Here is a 15144-nt window from a genome sequence, read left to right as displayed (position 1 = left end):
AAGGTTATTAATATACAAGTAACAGAGGAGGCCAATACTCAGTATAATCCTTTTAGGAGAACATGAGAACTCATTTCAACTCCGAAATAAAAACAGAGGATATTTGGAAATAATATATTAGCTACTGCTACTAGAGTATTACAAATATTTTGAACTTCACAAATACATTCTGATTGTTTCATACCATCACCAGTGAATCTATATAAGGGTCACTGTAGGTAGAGTTATAAGAGAAAAACAATACATGTACTGAGACAATATTCTGGAGGCACAGAATCACATTATTTAGTGGTCGAACAATTTCCCAAAACAAAAAAAATACCATATCTGTGTTGAGCCTAAATATATGTGAACTCATCTGCACCAGAGTTTTTTTTATATATTTTTGTAATCAAAAAACTTAAGTCCAAATGAATGACCCATTACTTAAATGAATGTAGATGTGTCGGAAGACATATATTGTTTGTCAAGCTTGTGAGTATGTGTTTGTTAATATATAAAAATATCAGTATTATTACCCTTTTGTCCAATTAATTGATCTTTCACCATTTTATGAAAACAAACTATGTTCTAAAAATTATATTTAAAAAATTCTTCAGTGCTATCATTACATTTCACAGTATTACACCCTCCTTAGCTGGAGGAGTGGCTCCTGGAAAATAAACAATATGTAAATTTGTCACCCTCCAGGAATCTTGGCTCAAAGATTAAATCAGGTCCACCAAACCCAAACTTCTTCTCATGCTTAACTGCACAAACACACACATGTGCAATGATGTATTCAATCATAGAAGTTGTAAACCATTCCTACAAAATTGGACTTAACTTTTGTAAAAGTAGGATTTAGTTTTGTAGTATTAACTTGTATCCAATTAGCTGGAAACTGAGTGCATGTCTAAATATGTACTGTAGAAGTCAAGAATTAGTTGAATAATGTATTTTGAGTGGAACATAGGGAATCCAAATTTGTAATCACCTGAAGGGATCACCTTCACTGACACCGAAGGTCACACATGGTATATCTGCTTTATATATAAATCACAGCAGCACTGTAGTTTGGGAATTTAGAGATTAGAGAGAATGAGAGATAGGAGAAGAAAAAAACATTATGCCATTGCAGACTGACCGTCCCCATCTTCAGATGCCATGCCAAGAAATACATGGTCCTTGGTGGTTTCGCCGATCCTCGAATCATAGACCGAAGAATCCACCAACAGGCTCCGGGCTGTCCCTAAAGTCACTATGCTGCTGTCAGCCATGGCAGGAACCTTAGGAGGCACCAAACTGTCCAAACTATCAAAAGTTACAGGGAACGAACAGAGGGAGACACAGGGGAAGAACATGGTGAGGTAGAGAGGAGGGAGAAAGAATAGCAACAAGGGAAAAAAGGAGAAGGGTGACAACTGTCAAACCAAAGGCAAAAAAACACTTGGCAAGACTTCAAATGCAAAAATGCTGCCCGATTTTGACAATTCAACTGGAGAGAAAGCAACATCTTTGTAAACTGTGATAACTTTGGTGAAAAGTAGGCGATGTGGATGAAAAGTTGGTCTCTGAAACTTTTTAATATGTTGGGTTGTTTACATAACTGCAGCCCTGAAACTGTATCCGCCAGGCCCGATGAAAAGTAGCAGCAGATAAGTTGTGTTCAGCACAGTACAAGTCTCAGTGTTAGAAACATATTTAGTCATATTGATGGTTATGACTAAAAGACAGTTGCAACGTTAAAGAAGCATCATCCATTAAAATGTTTTAACTAATTAGGTTTATTTATATGAAGTCATAGCCAACGTCCCTTTTCCTGCTCGTGTTCACCTAGTGTTTCTGTGATGTGAGAAAAAAATGATAGGACAGCAGAAGAATAGATAGAATCCTTTAATAGTCCCACAGTGGGGGAAAAAAAATTCTGTTAAACCTAATCTCAAGGCCAGTTAACGTTAGCTGCTTGAACAGTGGCACCACATTCCTTTACTTACACGACCAGAAGTTAACTAACATCATGTGGTTTGTATTGTGCAAGAGAAAGAAACTCGAAGTAGACCAAACTCACCGCTTGTTTTAGTGGACACTACTTAAGTGAACTAGTTGAAAACACAGAAAAGAACCAGAAAACGGAGACTTCGGATATCAACCGGCTGCTTAGCCAGTCAAAGTGAACTAGCTCTCAAGCTAATGCAGCTAGCTACCGGGCTAGTAAGTCCACAACACTATGAACAGTTCCTGGTAATTCCTCTTCGGTCCAAAACTCTCCTCACCAAGAAAGTAACATGTCTCCGACTCTCAAGCTCGTATCAACACATGCTGTCCTTTATATGTGAAAACAGGCAAAATTCGAATTGTGGCCGGTTAAGTCCGCAGATAGCTATCAACTTCATAATGGCCCAGAGACGGTATCAGCCTGCTACGCCAGCTCAATTCAAAAGGCAAGGAAAACAACGCTGCCGCGCGCTGATTGGTCCACAGTGAAGGAGAGCTCGCGGCTTCCGCCCTGCGAGGCCGCTGATTGGTCTGTTTATTCAAATCTCGATGCTCAATGCTTTTCTGACGAGACTTGCAACCTTCACTTGCTTTCGGAAATATTAAACACTATATCTTTCGACAGAGCCACAACAAGTAATGTATAATTTTAAAATATGTTTTATTCCATTTTAATTCGGTCTAAACTATTCAACAACATGACTACGGTGAGTCTATGGATATACAAAACAATGATATTTTCCAGCTTCATGACTTCATGTACAATGCAACTTTAAGGTTTATATTATTCCTCTCAACGAAAGCATTATTTACTGAATTCAAAGAAAATACAGCTTTCTAATCTGTTACTGTCAGTTTTTGATCCAAACATTTTTAATGGCATATTCCTGCCAAAAACAACTGACCTGACTATACTTAGTCAATGACATATATGTGCGAGGGTTCAAATTAAACATACAAAGACACACAACCTGGGTTAGGACTACAGTTCACAGAGAAGATTATTCAAAATATCAGCAGCAACGAAAACCATAGGGCAAAGGACAAGTTATTGATAATAAAAGTCAATCTAAATCAATGCTTTCTCCAAGGAAATCCTGGCTTATCCTTTACAGATCCAGATCGTTTCTTAATTTCATGCCGATGTTCTTCATATGCCAGGTAACAACAAGCTATGTGTGATATTGATGACACTTAAAATCGATCAATCAATCACAATATGGCCTATTCCAAGATCATTATCAATACAGATATCTGACGCAGAATCTGGCATATTGCTCAAACAGCCCTATTATGTTCTAAAGCTGCGCTTAAGATGTTAATTTCTTAATTTTTCTCTGATATTTTGACAAACATGTATTACAAGGAAACAAAATGTTCCTCACTGACTAAATTCTAAAAAAAAAAAAATTATTAAACTCTTTAGAAACTACAATCATGCCAACAAAGTTATCAAACTAGATACCTTTTACCATGGTCTGCCATGTATTTGCTAAATAAACAAGGCCTCAGCGATGAAGGCAGAAAGAATAGTTGAGTAGAGGAATGACCCAAATAACCAGCTACATGTAATTATATAGAATAGTCACGGTATGTGTTTTTGTTGTCCTATTTGTTGCCCTTAATGCTTAGAACTGCAATAAGCACTCTTACATTGGCAGCAACAGCTTTACTCATTAACATTAGGTCCAGTTGTAAATAACTAACTTTGAGTGGTCATCAAGATTACAAAAGCGCTATTATAAATACCGAGCAAATATCAAGAGTTTCTATTGTTTAAATTCAAAGTCAAAGTCAAAATCAAATTTGGTCTTTGTGAACAGAAATAGACATTTATTTGCACATAAAATTGTAAAAAACGAGAGGTCATTCGAGATGAATGTGCAGATGAATTCCAATGTCAGTTGTGAACTGACATACTTAGAACTGTTCATTTGTCAAAGCATATAGCATTACATAAGTGTTCTACTTGACCTCTGTGGTCCCTCAAGAATATCAGACACATCCACCTGTAACCTAAAACATCGCAGATTATTGCCAGCCACAACATCCTAATTCTGCATTCTTAGATCAACCCCAATGAGAACAGAACAAAGATAACAATAATAATGATCAATTCCAGGGGCCCGTTTCACAAAGCAGGTTTAGTGAAAACTCTGAGTTAGTTAACCCTGAGATGAGGGAAACTCTGGTTTTTCAGTTTCACAAAGCCAGTTCAGCTTTACTCTGAGTCAGTTACCCTGGCAACATACTCCGTGAACCTAACCTGCTCGCTGGCAGGTTTTCTTCAACTAACCCCGAGTTTCTCCTGCTCTTAAGTTGAAGCCTGCAGACTGAAGGCAGTGGCAGACATGGCGTGTCCTTTTATTGAAGAGCCAGTTGATGTCGAGGCGCAGATACTCCGCAGACATCTCCACCGGGAGAGGATTATTAGACCCCGATTGGATGTTTTATCATTCCCTGATGAGTATCTGTTTGAGCGTTTCCGTTTCTCTGCATCATCTATAATTTATATAAACGATATTCTCAGCCCTCACATCGCTCACATGACGCATCGTGGACATGCTCTCAGTTCCGAGCAAATTCTTTGTATTGCACTTCGTTTTTTTGCCAACGGCAGTTTTTTGTACAACGTCGGTGATGCAGAGCATGTGTCCAAGGCAACTGTCTGTCGGGCTGTCCGAAATGTGACACTTGCACTGAAACGGCTACTATGCACGTTTGTAGTGTTCCCAAGTCACAGACCCACCAGACTTCTCAAAGAAGAGTTCCACAGAATTGCAGGTATCAGTCTAAGCAGTAATTCATTTATGTCATAAAGCTTTGAGACTTGAAGCACTAATCAGTCAATTTGATATATTTTAGGGTTTCCAGGTGTGATTGGCTGCATAGATGGCACTCACATTCCTATCATCGCTCCTTCAATAAATGAAGGAGATTATGTGAATAGGAAATCTGTCCACAGCATTAATGTGCAGGTAGGCCTAAATAGTAGCCTTTAACATTCCAAATTAAATACACTACACCATACAGCTAATTACTGTTCTCCACTGTGAAGATCATATGTGATGGAGCCCACATGATTAACAATGTGGAAGCGAAGTGGCCTGGGTCTGTGCATGACTCACGAATGTTTCGTGAGTCGACACTGAGTGCCAGATTTGCCGGTGGTGAGTTTATATATATAATTTATATACAGTATATAGTTATATCCTATGATCAAATATTTTGTTTCCTCCTATTGCAACTGAAACAAACTGTATCTTGTATTATCATAGTAGAGTTCGATGGTTACCTACTCGGAGACAGAGGGTACCCCTGCCAGCGCTATCTGCTGACCCCTTACCCTGACCCTGAGCCTGGCCCACAGCGACACTACAACTTGGCTCACTGCAGGACACGAGCCAGAGTGGAGATGACCATCGGGATACTCAAGGCCCGGTTCCAGTGCCTTCGTAGGCTCAGGGTCACCCCAGAGAGAGCTTGTGACATTATAGTGGCATGTGTGGTTCTCCACAACATTGCCACTATTAGAGGAGAACAATGTCCTACTCTTTCCCCCTGTGATCCAGGTATTAATCATACCCCCCCTGCTGATACACGAGATGGAAGAGCTGTTAGAGACATGATATGTGTCAATCATTTCTAACTGACCCATCACCTCCCCAATGTTCAAGAACGACAATATGCATCTCATTTTATGAGGTCTTCTTTATTTCCTAGAAGGACAAATTTTGTACAGTTGTTAATCCTTTGTTGTTGAAACAATTAAAAAACATCCACCTGTGGGCACGTCACCCACCTTTAACTGATGGTCCAGCAGTTGTATTTCCTTTTCTGTTTTGGTGATCTGCAGCCTTATGTGCTCCATTTCTAGGTGTGATTTGTTTATTTGAGATTCTAAATATACCTTGTAAAGTTGTTTCACAGGGAGCTATAGGAACATAAATGACATTGAATTTCAGTGCCATGTCTATTTAGTGTCATTGTAAGTTGTGGGTCAATGCTGAACAACATCTTACTGAGGTAAGCTGTGCTGTGGAGGTTGATGGACCTTCTTCCCCATTGTAATTTCCAGCATGGCTCTGTTAGAGAGAAAGAAGTTGCAAGTTGTATTGTGGAACAACACTATTAACTGAGCCAAAGTTATTTAAAAAAAAAAAGGTGTATACTTAAGCAGGCCTCTCTGCATCTTCCCTCTCTGTGGCAGCTGATAAGGTTTCTTCATCATCCTCCTGTAATGAAACAAAATGTGTGTGTTATATTCTACCAATTATGAAAAATCTGTGGAATATTAAGAGTACTTACAACAGCATGGAGGTCTGTTATGGCAGAAGGCTCAACGAGACAGATTACACCATCAGTAACTGGTAGAAAATGAAGATTAGACAGTTGATGATTACCCAGAAAAGTGCCCCACCTAATTTAAACACAATTTTTCAAACTCTGAGTCACCTTAAAATAGATTGATATCTGAAAGCAAAAGCAGCCAATTGCAAAGAACTGTAGCTTACTGCTACAAGAAAAATCAGTGTGCCAACTAAGTTGTGTCTAAGATGAATGGGTGGCCATTACTGAGCGAACACTAGAAAAAGGATTAACGTACATGCCATTCATTTGAATAACTTACCTCTTATGTAGGCCCCTGTGACCTGGGGCGTGGGTGGGTCCGATGAACTCCCCCCAGAGATGCCCTCAGCAATGGGTCGTCCACTGTTCTGACTGAGGGCCATCTTTTCAGCCTCTGTGAGAGGTGGTGGTGGTGGACCGCCACCTGTTTTGCGGGCCTCAGCCTTTTTTCTGTTGGCTATAATGGAGGTCAAATTTAAATACATACAGAAAACACAACTTTGGAGACTTGTATGTATAAAAGGCATTTAGGTGTTGCTTTCATAGAGACAATATTAAATACTGGCAGTGTTGGGATTTCTCTTTTTTTTGCAGATTTCCCTAATTACTTAAATATATCCATCACATGTTGAATGTAGCCACTAAATGCTGTTTAATGAGGGCAGGCTAAACAACATCACAATTGCTTGTACTTTATTATACCTTACCTGTTTGAACTACATTTTTATATTTCATCTTTAGCTGCTGCCAAGTCCGTTTGGTGCCTGTTGGGTTGCACCTGTGCTCACAGACACACATATGGAATATAATTGTTGAATAAGTGGAACATTCAAGACAAAACATTTCTTTTTTTTCTCAAATTAATACTGACGCATTGACTCGGTCAGCAATTTCCTGCCACGCAAGATCCCGCGCTTTTGCTGCTGCCACAGTATTGCTTCTTTTTAAAAATATATGCTCACTTTCTGCATACGCAGTCATTAATATTTCCAACTCCACTGGGGAGAAGTAGGAGGATCGAGGCTGTTTACCACTTGTTGCCATGGTGAATCATGTTATCTGTGTTCCATTGATGAAGGCTTTTTATATCCTCATGCACAAGCTTCACTCAGGGTTACCTTGACTCTGAGTTGATTGAACTAAGTGTTATCACCTGTTCTGAAACCGAAAACTTAGAGTTTGACAGCTCAGAGTTGCTCAACCCAGAGTTAAGGTTTTAACTCAGAGTTTGTTGAACCTGCTTTGTGAAACGGGCCCCAGGTCTAATTAGATATTATTTTTATTATTATTATTATTATTATTATTATTATTAGTAGTAGTATTATCGTTATTATACCAACATGCTGTCGGTACACAGACAACATGCTGTCCTTGAAAGCTACATGGTTGTTACTAGGGCTGAACGATTTGGGAAAATAATCTAATTGCGATTTTTTCCCAAAATATTGCGATTGCGATTTAATATGCGATTTTTTTATTTTATCCTCTTCCCCCCCCCCCCAAAAAACCGTAATGAACGATTTAAATATGACCAACACAATATTAGATACATTTACTGTACAATATTCTTTCCCACATTTTTATTTAACTTCTCATTACAGAAACAAGAACAACAAATTGGTGTGCATTTAAGTAATTTAATCAAAGTCATTGTAAGTATAAACGAAAGCCATGCACTTTTTAAAACCTGTGTGCAAAATTTACCATCTTGAGAAAAACATTTTTTAAATTATAGGTGTGTTACTGCTCCCAATTCAGTAACATTGCCAGTGTAGGGAAGGATACTTTCCGTTACAGAATATAGAATACATTCCTAAAATGTAATCTGTAACGTATTCCGTTACATTAACTAATCTGAGTAACATATTCTGAATTCTTGGATTACTTCCACATTGAATTGCATTTTATAAGTGTAGGAATGCGGCGTTGTTATAGTAAGTGGAGCAGCAGCAGTTTAAGCTCTGTGTCCACGGATGCGGCGGGCCAGCTGGATGCGCTGGAAGGGCAGCTTGTCTATCTCTCCCTCTCTCTCTCTCTTTTCTCCTAAACCTGTTTTTACACACGTCCCGACCTACACTTACACATTTCATGTTACACAGCTAAATCTTGACTAAAAGAGCCTAAATTCATCTCAACGCCATTCGGCGCCAGAACCAGGAGATAAGAAATCTCTTTGTCTAAAAAGTTCCTTTGTGTAACTGGCGACCGACCGCCATCTTGTCTTCGACCTCATGTCGTCACCGGGGTCATAAACCTCCATCTTGAGATTACTTGAACCTCTTGATTCCGGCCAGAATACGTCACCACGTGATCTCGTCATTACGCCATAGCCACTCCCCTTTCTCTTTCTTACACACACACAGAGACACAGACAGGCAGACACACACAACCACATGTGTGACAATTGTTGTGCTGCTGCTGCTGTTGTCATCTTTGAAATATTGGAGTTTGTTAAATAAAGAATCATTGAATAACATTAACTTTATTTCCCTTTTTAATAAATACTTTTGTAATTAAAGTATTTGTATTTCTGTGATTATTTGTACATATGTATGTGAATACAGCTGGATTACTATAGCCTGTGCTCGAACTTAAAACCCTTCATTGTTTATTATATAATCATTAATATTGAATATTTGAGATTATTAATATAACTTATATCATTTGAGACTGATATTTAAAGATTGACTCGTTGGTCCCTGTAAACAGGGTGGTGCCCCGCAACGATAAGCAATGATTACAGATTGTATTATTCTTAATTGATAATTTTATAGTTTTCATTAAAAATTATAACTATTATTAATGGATAACCGTATCATTTCTAATTAATTATTTTACTATTCTTAATAAATAGCTTTACAATTTTTAATTATTTTTAATAAATAATTTTTATTTTAATTATCATTTTTCATGATTATTAATAATTAGCCAACGTCAAATCTACTACTACTATTGCACAACACAGCCGAGAGAGTGCACACTTTCAGGTCCAGTCTCTCTCATTTTGCCATAACACGTCGGGTCACGTACGGACTGTGCCTCAGGTTATTGGGACTGATGGCCTCAACAATATTGGTGGTGAGGCTGGGCAGGCTGTACATGAGAGATTTTCAGCGCTGGGTGGCTTCTCTCAGACTGGATCCTGTGCGCCACAGACGCCGCAGTGTAACGGCTTGCGCGTCCTGCGCCCTCGCGCTGCTACCATGGCAACGCCCGTCTATGTTGACAGCGGGGGTGCGCATGGGCGCAATATCTGCCAGAAAAGTGGTCACAACGGACGCCAGCCTGTCAGGCTGGGGCGATGTGTTCGAGGGCAGATCCGCGAATGGGATGTGGAGCACGGATCTCAAACATGCCCATATAAATTATCTGTAGTTGATGGCAGTGTTTCTGATGCTGAAACATTTTCTGCCGTTCCTCCGGGGACATCATGTGTTAGTGAGGACAGACAATACGACCACGGTGGCGTATATCAATCGTCAGGGGGGTCTACGTTCTCTACAGTTACACACTCTTGCACGCAGACTGATATTATGGGGCGAGGAGCATCTCCTCTCAGTGCCCCACGTTCCCAGAATTCAGAATGTGGGTGCGGACATTTTGTCAAGGGGAAATCCTCTCTATGCGGAGTGGAAACTTCACCCGGCTGTAGTAGCTCAGATTTGGTCACATTTCGGCCGCGCAACAGTGGATCTGTTTGCGTCGAGGGGGAACACAAAGTGCCCACTGTTCTTCTCCCTGCACGACCAGAGCGCACCGCTGGGGCTGGATGCGTTCGCTCACGAGTGGCCGCGCGTCCCGCTTTACGCTTTTCCACCTCTGGCTCTGATTCCCCCGACACTGCTCAGGGTGCGGGAGAATCATCTGTCACTAATTTTGATCGCTCCTCACTGGCCGTCCATGCACTTTCTGGCGGAAGTGAGACAGCTCCTCCACGGTCACCCATGGCCTCTCCCGCTACGCAGGAACCTGCTCTCCCAGGCGTGCGGACAGATATTTCACCCTCATCCGGAGCGCCTCGCCCTGTGGGCTTGGCCCGTGAGTGGTTTAATTTGAGCCTGACTGGATTATCACAGAATGTTGTTAACACAATTCAGAATGCCAGAGCATCATCCACTAGGTCTCTTTATGACTGTAAGTGGAGATTGTTTGAGGATTGGAGTGCTAAGGCACAGGAAATCCCTTTTCAATGTCCAGTTGGTACAATCCTGTCCTTCCTGCAGGACTTGATTGATCAAAAGAGGGCATTTTCTACTGTCAAAGTTTACTTGGCAGCTATTTCTGCTTGCCATGTTGGATTTGATGGAAAACCAGTGGGCCAACACCCCCTGGTTTGTCGTTTTATGAAGGGTGCACGGAGGTTGTTGCCCGTCTCTAAGACTATGTCACCATCATGGGATCTAGCAGTGGTGCTTGGAGCCCTCTCTAGTCATCCTTTTGAACCATTGGATAACGTGGACATGAAAACGTTATCCTTGAAGGTGGCTCTGTTTATTGGCTTTGGCTACAGCTAAACGTGTAAGTGATATTCACGCTTTATCTGTACATCCAGCATGTATGCGGTTCACCCCGGGGAACCTTGGGGTGACGCTGAGGCCGAATCCTGCATTTGTTCCAAAGGTGCTTAAACCATGCTCCCCAGTGGAACTGTCAGCTTTTCAGCCACCTCCCTATGGTTCTGCAGAACAGCAGCGGTTACACATGCTGTGCCCTGTCCGTGCCTTACACACATATGTGGAAAGGACAAGGAGCTTTAGGAAAGGGGATCAGTTGTTTGTGTCCTGGGCTAAGCCCCACTGGGGCAAACCTGTCACCAAACAAAGACTCTCTCACTGGATAGTGGATGCCATTGCATTGGCCTACTCCAGCTCAGGCCTTCAAGTTCCGACTGGTTTACGGGCACATTCTACTAGAGGTCTTGCGACCTCTTGGGCCCTGTTCAAGGGAGTCTCTATCCAAAACAGCTAGCTGGTCTTCTCCCCTCACATTTGCGAGGTACTACAGGTTGGATGTTACATCCCCTGGCCTGACCCACGCTGTCTTGAGCGTGGGCTCCAATGTGGATCTCACTTTTAAGTGAGGGGGGGCTGGCGGTCAGTCACCGAGATAAGCTTGTCTGGCAATACGGGAGTCTCCATATCCCATAGTGAGACATCGAAACGAATGCTAAGAAAGAGAACTTTAGGTTACTTTCGTAACCCCGGTTCTCTGAGTAGCATGAGTGAGATGTCTCACCAGACCGCCCTTCTTGCTACTGGGGTGAAGCGAGAAGAGGTGTGCTTGTTTTGAATGACGTGTGACGCCGCGTCCACCGTATTTAAGGTGCGGCACCTTGACGCGGACGTCACGACTGCCAGCCTATCAGGGCTGGCGAATTGGAATAAGTGCTTCTGTGAATATGCGCGAGGGGCGTATCCCATAGTGAGACATCTCACTCATGCTACTCAGAGAACCGGGGTTACGAAAGTATATAAGTATACATATAAGTTTTATATGTTGGAAGTTCACCAACATGTATGATATAATTTTTTCTACCTCATTCAATTTGTTTTGACACAACAGTTGATTAAGTTCAAAGCAAGAAAATTTACTTTTACATGCAAAAAACACATTTTTGTGAAAAAACATACTTTCCAAAGCACCTGCTCCAACTTATCCTTCATGGCAAGGGGGGAATGAGAGGGGCTTTTAAACATAATAGTCACATGACCACAAATGTGTTCCGTTGCCTGGATACAGGAGGTGTTTCACATCACCTGATGTCCCACATTACCCCGCTCTCCCCTACTTTGAGACATCTAACCCAGAGCCATTGAGTTCCACTGTTGTGTCAACCGAACCTGTATGGTTACGTCCATAGACTGTGCTACGTCTTAATTTTACGCACCTGTGTTGGTTGCCGCAACCCACTACTCACTATTGCTCTGGTCTGGCTGCCCACTGAAACACATGCGCTAGCTAACGCTACCAAGAAGCTGCGAAATGTCTCTCTCAAAGTCGAAACGTCGTAAAGTTGACGGTGAAAACTGCCAATTCCAAAGTGAATGGACAGAAAAGTATTTATTTACTTTGCCCACCGTAATGGGCAAGAAGCCAATGTGTTTATTGTGCAGCGAATCCATTGCTGTGATGAATGAATACAATGTGAAGAGGCACTACAAGTCGAGTCATGGCTCATTTTCGAACAGTTTTCCCGAGGGCTCGGATGAACAGAGGAGGAAAGTAAGCGGACTGTTAGCATCTTTTCAATGAGGTCAGTGTGCCCTTAGTCGCTTTTGCACGGAACAAGAGAAAGCCATTATAGCATCTCTACACATAGCCTAGACACTAACCAGGCGGAAGAGGCCCTTTACCGAGTCGGAGACTGTTAAAGATTGCATGCTTGCAGTTATTGATGAGTTGATTGTTGACGAAAAAGTGAAGGAAAGCGTCACTTCAGCCATTAAAAAAGTGCCTCTCTCGGACACATCCAATCTCCGCAGACTGGAGCTACTCACAACAGATGTCGTGGGGAAGCTTTTGGAAAACCTTCGAAAAGCAGAGTTCATGTCTATCGCTGTGGATGAATCAACTGACTGTACCGACGTGGCCCAGCTGTGCATATATGTGAGGTTTTATGATGGAGTGCGCTTTCGGGAGGAACTACTGGGGCTCGTTCCGCTGGAGGGACATACTACAGGAAGTGATCTTCCAATTTTTTTTTCATGTTTAATGAGTATGAACTGGATTTACAAAAAGTCTGCTTTGTTTACGGATGGAGCTCCGGCTATGACCGGTAGAGTGAAAGGGCTGGTGGCCAAGTTGGCAGCCGTGGCCCCACATATGCAGTTTTTACACTGCATCATTCATAAGGCAAAGCTCAGCGGCGATCTGAAAAACACCATGGACACTGTGAATTTCATCCGCTCAACCTCCAGCCTTCAACATCGCCTCTTCCGTATGTTGCTTGCTGACGCATCTGCAGAGCACACTGATTTGCTGGTTCATAGTGATGTCAGGTGGCTCTGCAAAGGAAAGGTTTTGGCTCGTTTCCGTGAACTCCGCCAGGAGATTTTGTCTTTCCTTCGCACATGTAAACACAAACGGGCAGCACACTTCTTGGAGCGCATGTTGGATGAACAGTTTATGGCAGAAGTCCACTTTCTGTGTGATATTTTTGGACACTTGAACACTCTGAATGTGGAAGTTCAGGGGCGGGAAAAGTCTATCGCTGATTTGGTTGAGAGGCTGTGCGCCTTCAAAACAAAGTTAAAGATTTTCACGTCAGACCTAATGGAAGAAAGGTTGCTGCACTTCTCACAACTCTGTGCATTCATGAGTGCAGCACCTGGGGCACACATAACTCCAGTCATGACAAACTTTATGAGAAAACTGACTGATAACTTCACTGAGAGATTCGAAGGCTTCAGTATTCCTATTGAGGTACTGCAGTTTGCTCGTGACCCATTCTCCATCAAACCTGAGGCAGACTTCTGTTTAAAAGCCAAAGAGGTAATGTCTTGCATTAATGAGAGCATCCTTCAGATGGAAATGGTTGATGTCCAGTCCTCATTTGCTTTAAAGCAGAACTTGCTGTCTGAGGGTGCAGTGAACTTTTGGTGTAACCATGTTAGCCAATACCAGCACCTCACAATCAGGAAAGTGGCGCTGCTAATACTAACAATGTTTGGATCCACCTAGACGTGTGGGTCTAGCTTTTCTCACATGAATGCAATTAAAACAAGGGCACATTGCTCCATGACCAATGAAAAGCTACAAGAGTGTCTCAGGGTTGCCCTTACTACTTATGAGCCAAACTATGTTGAAATTGCCAAATCAAGGCAATGTAATTTCTCTCACTGAGTTAAACAGGCTCGAAACATCAGAGTTCTGATAAGTTAAGCTAGTTGTGTAGTCTTAAAATACTCTGAGGCATGTGATGCTATCAAACTGTGAATGCACAGACTACAAATCTATGTTATGGTTCAAGAGGCTCCATTTTAGTTTGACTGGAGTTTTAGTTCTTACCTTTAACAAATATGGACATGAACCTGCTATACGCACCTTATTTTTGGCTTGTTTATGAGTCGGCTCATTTAGTTAATATGGATCCTATTTTAATATGGATCCTATTTTACCAGATTCATCTGGCTGTTTGTGTTCATGGATATGAACCTGCTGTAACTACCTAATTTCTGCTTGGAATTGTTTTTGTTTCCTCAACAGGCTCACTTATTGTTAATGTGATATCTGAATACTATTATACTATTTTCAAATTGTCAGAAAAACACTCATTTTTTGTTTATGTTTTTTATGTAACTTTTGCACTTCTGTATCAAAACTTGATAGCCTTCGTGTGTTTTGGAATGGAATGACAGTCTGTTACTGACTATATAAAGTGTAAGAAAAGAGATGTGTGTGTGACTGTTTACCTGTGGAAATATACATTACTGTTTTTCATTTTTAGCCATTAATTGATAAATATTCTGTGCGGCCCTCACACCCACCGTGATTTTCTTATCTGGCCCACTTGCTACTGAGGTTGAATAGCCCTGCTCTACAGCAACAACTGCACCTCTGTCTAACTCCTGAAGTTTGCTGATGACACAACCCTAATTGGATTAATCTCCAATGGGGACGAGGCCACCTACAGACAGGAAGTTGACAGCCTGGCTTCCTGTTGCAGCCAGAACTACCTGGAGCTGAATCCTTTGAAGACTGTAGAGATGGTAGCAGACTTCAGGAGGAGCCCAGCCCAAACCGCGCCCCTCACCATGTGAGACTCCCCAGTTAAAACAGTGGAGTCTTTCAGATTCCTGGGGACGATCATTGCACAGG

General features: G+C 41.7%; 2 protein-coding genes and 1 pseudogene across 6 annotated transcripts in view; 2 read left to right on the top strand and 1 right to left on the bottom strand.

Moving 5' to 3' along the window:
• Positions 1 to 2416, bottom strand: part of ect2 (epithelial cell transforming 2) — a 43561-nt gene extending 41145 nt beyond the window's left edge. For all 4 annotated transcript variants that reach the window (XM_053429963.1, XM_053429965.1, XM_053429964.1 and 1 more), the window contains exons 1-2: positions 2051 to 2416; positions 1127 to 1293 (exon numbers count right to left, since the gene is read on the bottom strand). In XM_053429963.1, the coding sequence (XP_053285938.1) occupies positions 1127 to 1259 (133 nt within the window). In that variant the 5' untranslated portion in view covers positions 1260 to 1293; positions 2051 to 2416. The remainder of the gene's footprint in view (positions 1 to 1126; positions 1294 to 2050) is intronic.
• A 125-nt stretch (positions 2417 to 2541) lies between these two features.
• On the top strand, positions 2542 to 5785 carry LOC128447688 (putative nuclease HARBI1). 2 transcript variants are annotated; one of them, XM_053429961.1, is made up of 5 exons: positions 2542 to 2684; positions 4297 to 4761; positions 4843 to 4955; positions 5036 to 5147; positions 5256 to 5785. In XM_053429961.1, exons 2-5 carry the CDS (start codon positions 4329 to 4331, stop codon positions 5624 to 5626), a joined length of 1029 nt encoding a protein of 342 aa, XP_053285936.1. In that variant the 5' UTR covers positions 2542 to 2684; positions 4297 to 4328; the 3' UTR covers positions 5627 to 5785. The 2 variants fall into 2 exon arrangements, with proteins under 2 accessions (XP_053285936.1, XP_053285937.1); XM_053429962.1 differs by lacking the exon at positions 2542 to 2684 and having other exon boundaries at positions 2694 to 4761; positions 5259 to 5785.
• A 1882-nt stretch (positions 5786 to 7667) lies between these two features.
• On the top strand, positions 7668 to 10841 carry LOC128448088 (uncharacterized; annotated as a pseudogene).
• The last annotated feature ends 4303 nt before the right edge of the window (positions 10842 to 15144 follow it).

This window comes from Pleuronectes platessa, chromosome 9 (genome assembly GCF_947347685.1).
Source record: "Pleuronectes platessa chromosome 9, fPlePla1.1, whole genome shotgun sequence".
In the NCBI taxonomy this organism is placed as follows: Eukaryota; Metazoa; Chordata; class Actinopteri; order Pleuronectiformes; family Pleuronectidae; genus Pleuronectes; species Pleuronectes platessa.
Note: the sequence above shows the minus strand (reverse complement) of the source record. Positions and strands in the feature narration are given on the sequence as shown.

Bases quoted from the DNA above. Each gene is read 5' to 3' on its own strand.
- LOC128447688 (XM_053429961.1), top strand. From the start codon at position 4,329: ATGGCGTGTCCTTTTATTGAAGAGCCAGTTGATGTCGAGGCGCAGATA. The intron at 4,762-4,842 runs GTATCAGTCTAA...GATATATTTTAG, and splicing joins AGAGTTCCACAGAATTGCAG to GGTTTCCAGGTGTGATTGGC. The intron at 5,148-5,255 runs GTGAGTTTATAT...GTATTATCATAG, and splicing joins GAGTGCCAGATTTGCCGGTG to TAGAGTTCGATGGTTACCTA.